We start from the raw sequence: 3869 nt of genomic DNA on the forward strand, positions 1-3869 counted from the left end.
GAGATTAGAGCGAATTAAATAACTGCTGACGGGATTAATTTGTGGAGAGATATTGCTCAAAAATACTTGATTTGTTGTTTGAATGCTCGATGGGTATGTTGCTGGACTGAATCCAATCACATTTGAAAATCCGTTTTTTGCAACAGTGATTCGAGTAGTATTAGTAGCGGTTGGTAATCCTGTTCCAGTTAATGAATATAAACCGATCGATGGACGTGAATATCCGCTTGGAACAGAAGTTGGTGTTGCTAAGCAAGTAATTTCGCATGAATAGTACGTTGCATTTTCTCTCATCGCGATATATACAACGTTATTACCTTGAGAATCAACCAAGTATGCACCAATATTAACTAATTGAGATGTATTGTAATTTGAAATATCTTCATACGAATAGTACCCATTCGGAAGCGTGATTGAAACAGATTGATAAGTCGCCGCTGTTGGAACTAAAACGCTAAACGTATTGTTGCTGTATAAACTTCCATTAATGTTGAATTGCGAGTTGTAAATCTGCAGGCTGGACAGAGCAATTTCTTGATTTTTGAAATTCACGCTTGATCCAGTAAAGTTGAATCTAAATGTATTATTCAAGCCATTGGAAACAATGTTATTACGATTGAAAATGATAGTGCTCGTCATCGTACTAATAGCCTGACGGCGAGAGAGCTTGCTCTTACGCCAAAGGCTTCAGAGCTTCGCTCTAATATTCGATCTGTAGCAATCAAAGATTGCCGACTAAACTTTGTTTACGGTTATATTCTATTAGAGAAATTAATTGAAAACTTCACCTTTAAAATTCTTCCGAATTTGTTGCTTGACAGAGTCAATGAACAGCATTTGGCCTTTCTGAGCTGTTGCTTGTCTGTAATATCTGTAAATATCTTCTTCGGTTACTCCAGGTAGATTAAAATCTTTTAAAATTAGCTGGAGATCGCGTTTTGAATTTGCTTTTAGAATAGCTATGTACTCAGAATTTAATCGGATCATTTTATCAGTAGCAAAATAGCTATGAGCTATGAAAATTGTTGAAAGTCCTTTGTGTCTTCCTCGAGTAAAGAAATGACTAAATAAATCTTTCTGTAGCTTCTTATCGTTGGAATAGTCATCAATAATAGCAAGCTGTAAAGCATTTGGAATTTCTTTAATAGCATCAACACTTGGAGGAGCATCGGGATCATAAAAAGTCACAACACCTTGTAATTTCTCTTTGATGTAATCGTATAACTCTTGATCAGGGTTGCGGGCTATAATGTGCAAATGGCTATAGACGTGTGGAGACTCTTTAAGTATATGGAAAGCTAGATTTGATTTACCAGAGAAGCTTGGGCCTAAAACTATCATTCGGAAAAGCTTCTGGATACCAAGCTTTTCATTTACTCCAAACGATTTCTTCTTAAACTCCTTTGGGAGCATCCCACCAAAATCAGGAATTGAACTCATATCGCGCCGGAGGTGCTGCTTAGTAATCTTCGATTACTGATCTTGTATGACAAATCTATCTGTTATATTATATAAAGGATCGTTTTACAAAAAAGATATCATAGATATCCGGCGATCTACGATCGCTCATGTTACCGCCTAATTATGTTCCATCCTTATACAATCCATCAGACTATATCGGCTTATTCAATTACTTGACTATTAGTATTGGCGATTTGCGATATAACAAAAGAAATGGGGTGAATTATACTTCGGCTTTGTACATTACAGGAAATATCTATCAAAATGGAACAATTATTGATTTGAGTGTGCTGTCGGGTATTACACCAGGAGCAGCTTCCGCTGGGAAATTGATTGCTGTTGATTCAAATAAGGACATCACTAACATTAATGGTCTCTCAGCCTCGCAATTAACTGGAACCCTTCAAACTGCAGCTCAACCAAATATCACCTCGCTTGGAACACTATCATCAACACTGAATATTGGTGGATCTACTCCTATAACTTGTAATAACTCCCTATCGAGCAGCACATGCTCGTTATCTGTTGATTCTGTATCTGGAGATCAGACATTTGGCAGTACAACAGCAAATAAGTTTCATTTGAGAACAAATGGAAATAGAAAAATAACGATAGGATCCACAGGTTTAGTAGGCATTAATAATACTGCTCCTGCTAAGCAATTAGATATCATTGGATCAACCGCTTTGACAAATGCGCTATATCAAATTAGTGATGGAACAGTTGTATATCAGCAGTGGTTCGATGAGACTCAATGTTGTCTTCAAACATTTAGCAATCATCCGCTAACTTTTGCCACGAATAATGCTTCAGTGCAAATGTCAATTTTAACGAATGGAAATGTAGCTGTTAATAACACATCGACAGCTACGAATATATCCGCTTCAACGTTATATGGAACACTTCAAACAGCCGCTCAGCCCAATATTACATCGATTGGAACTTTAGCGACTGTTACAGCTACAGCAATTTTTGGAACGCTTCAAACCGCTGCTCAGCCTAATCTCACATCTCTTGGAACGTTAACTAGCTTAACAAGAAGTGGGACTATCACTTCAAGTAGAACTACAAATGGGCAATCATTCACTTCCACAAACGGAACATCAACTTGTGTTTTGTTCCATTTTAACAATGGAGATGCATACTTTGGAACAACTACAGCAAACAATTTAGTCTTTCAAACAAGTAATACAGGAAGAATGACAATTAGTTCATCTGGTGCAGTATCTGGAATTTCATCGCTAAGTGCTACAACGTTAACTGGAACATTAAGCACTACATCACAGCCTAATATCACAACGACTGGAGATTTAACACTACCGAGTTCGCTGACGATAACAAATGGAACTACTCCTTTATCAATTAATAATACAACCTCATCGAGTACCTTTCGATTAACGATACAGAATAGTGGTGGTGCTCAAGATATTGGTTCCTTTACAAGTCATAGTTTCTTCTTAAATACAAATAATACTCGAAGATTGCAGTGCGATACTTCTGGTAATATTGATATTTTAAACCACAACGCTTCTACGGTGGAATTAAAACTTGGTGGAACATTAATTACATCGTCAGCTACTGAATTAAACTTCTTATCTGGAGCGACTCCTGGGACAGCAGCTGCAAGTAAAGCTTTAGTGATGGATTCAAACAGAAGCATCACGAATATTGCAAAAATAAATTAAACGAGCTCTGATGCTACAACTATGACTGGGACTACTAATGCTTCTGCATTTGGACTAAATATTTTAAGTACTGTCAATGCTAATGGGCAGTACAATTCGTCCGCAATCGCGTTCAGAAATGCACTTAGCGATGGTATGCCTCATGGAGTAATTTTATGTCAACGAACAGCAGCTGCTGCTGGTGATATCGTGTTTTTGACTCAATCAGCTACCAATAATGTATCTGAATGTTTGCGCGTTCTTCCTACGGGGGCTCTCGCAGTCAATGCTACAGCCAACGCTGGAATTACTTGCTTTGGTTCCGCAAACTATGTTGATGGTTCCTACCAGAAGGTATTAGATTTACAATCAAACAATGTGTCTCCAATAGATTTCTGTATTGAAATTAAGTCTGGAACAAACGCAACAAGTACAAATGCTACTTGGATGGGCAATTTGACTAATAATGACTTGCGATTCGGAGTCAATCGTGTGAAGCAACTTGAGATGGAGCTGAAGCATAAATGAGTGAAGCTCAATAGATTCCGGTCTGACGACCGCTCGAACTTGTTCGACGGTCAAAGACCTTTCGAAATTCGTTCGGATGTCAACAAAAAAAACTTTTTTGCGGGCTGACGGACACCAATTTACTCATATTCAACCACTTCACCGGTTAAACGATCAATAGACATAGAACGACCGTATGCTACGAGAATTAGACAATTCATTCCTTGGCTGCAAGTA

At 37.9% G+C, this 3869-nt stretch overlaps 4 protein-coding genes across 4 annotated transcripts in view; 3 read left to right on the forward strand and 1 right to left on the reverse strand.

Annotated features, from left to right (window-relative positions):
- The window catches only part of PHALS_13808 (uncharacterized protein), a gene marked incomplete at both ends in the record, with an annotated part of 1161 nt that extends 887 nt beyond the window's left edge, over window positions 1–274 (forward strand). Inside the window, one exon of the mRNA XM_024729628.1 lies at window positions 147–274. Within this exon, the coding sequence (XP_024579986.1) occupies window positions 147–274 (128 nt within the window). The remainder of the gene's footprint in view (window positions 1–146) is intronic.
- Window positions 275–771: 497 nt separating this feature from the next.
- Window positions 772–1440, reverse strand: PHALS_13809 (Uncharacterised protein family B354L; the record flags this gene model as incomplete). The annotated part of the gene is made up of 1 exon (XM_024729629.1): window positions 772–1440. The coding sequence occupies one exon, from the start codon at window positions 1438–1440 to the stop codon at window positions 772–774; it is 669 nt and encodes a 222-aa protein (XP_024579987.1).
- A 128-nt stretch (window positions 1441–1568) lies between these two features.
- Window positions 1569–3146, forward strand: PHALS_13810 (uncharacterized protein; the record flags this gene model as incomplete). Its single annotated transcript, XM_024729630.1, has 1 exon — window positions 1569–3146. One exon carries the CDS (start codon window positions 1569–1571, stop codon window positions 3144–3146), a length of 1578 nt encoding a protein of 525 aa, XP_024579988.1.
- A 135-nt stretch (window positions 3147–3281) lies between these two features.
- On the forward strand, window positions 3282–3653 carry PHALS_13811 (uncharacterized protein; the record flags this gene model as incomplete). The annotated part of the gene is made up of 1 exon (XM_024729631.1): window positions 3282–3653. The coding sequence occupies one exon, from the start codon at window positions 3282–3284 to the stop codon at window positions 3651–3653; it is 372 nt and encodes a 123-aa protein (XP_024579989.1).
- Window positions 3654–3869: the final 216 nt, after the last annotated feature.

This window comes from Plasmopara halstedii (genome assembly GCF_900000015.1).
Source record: "Plasmopara halstedii genome assembly, contig: Scaffold_672, whole genome shotgun sequence".
In the NCBI taxonomy this organism is placed as follows: Eukaryota; Oomycota; class Peronosporomycetes; order Peronosporales; family Peronosporaceae; genus Plasmopara; species Plasmopara halstedii.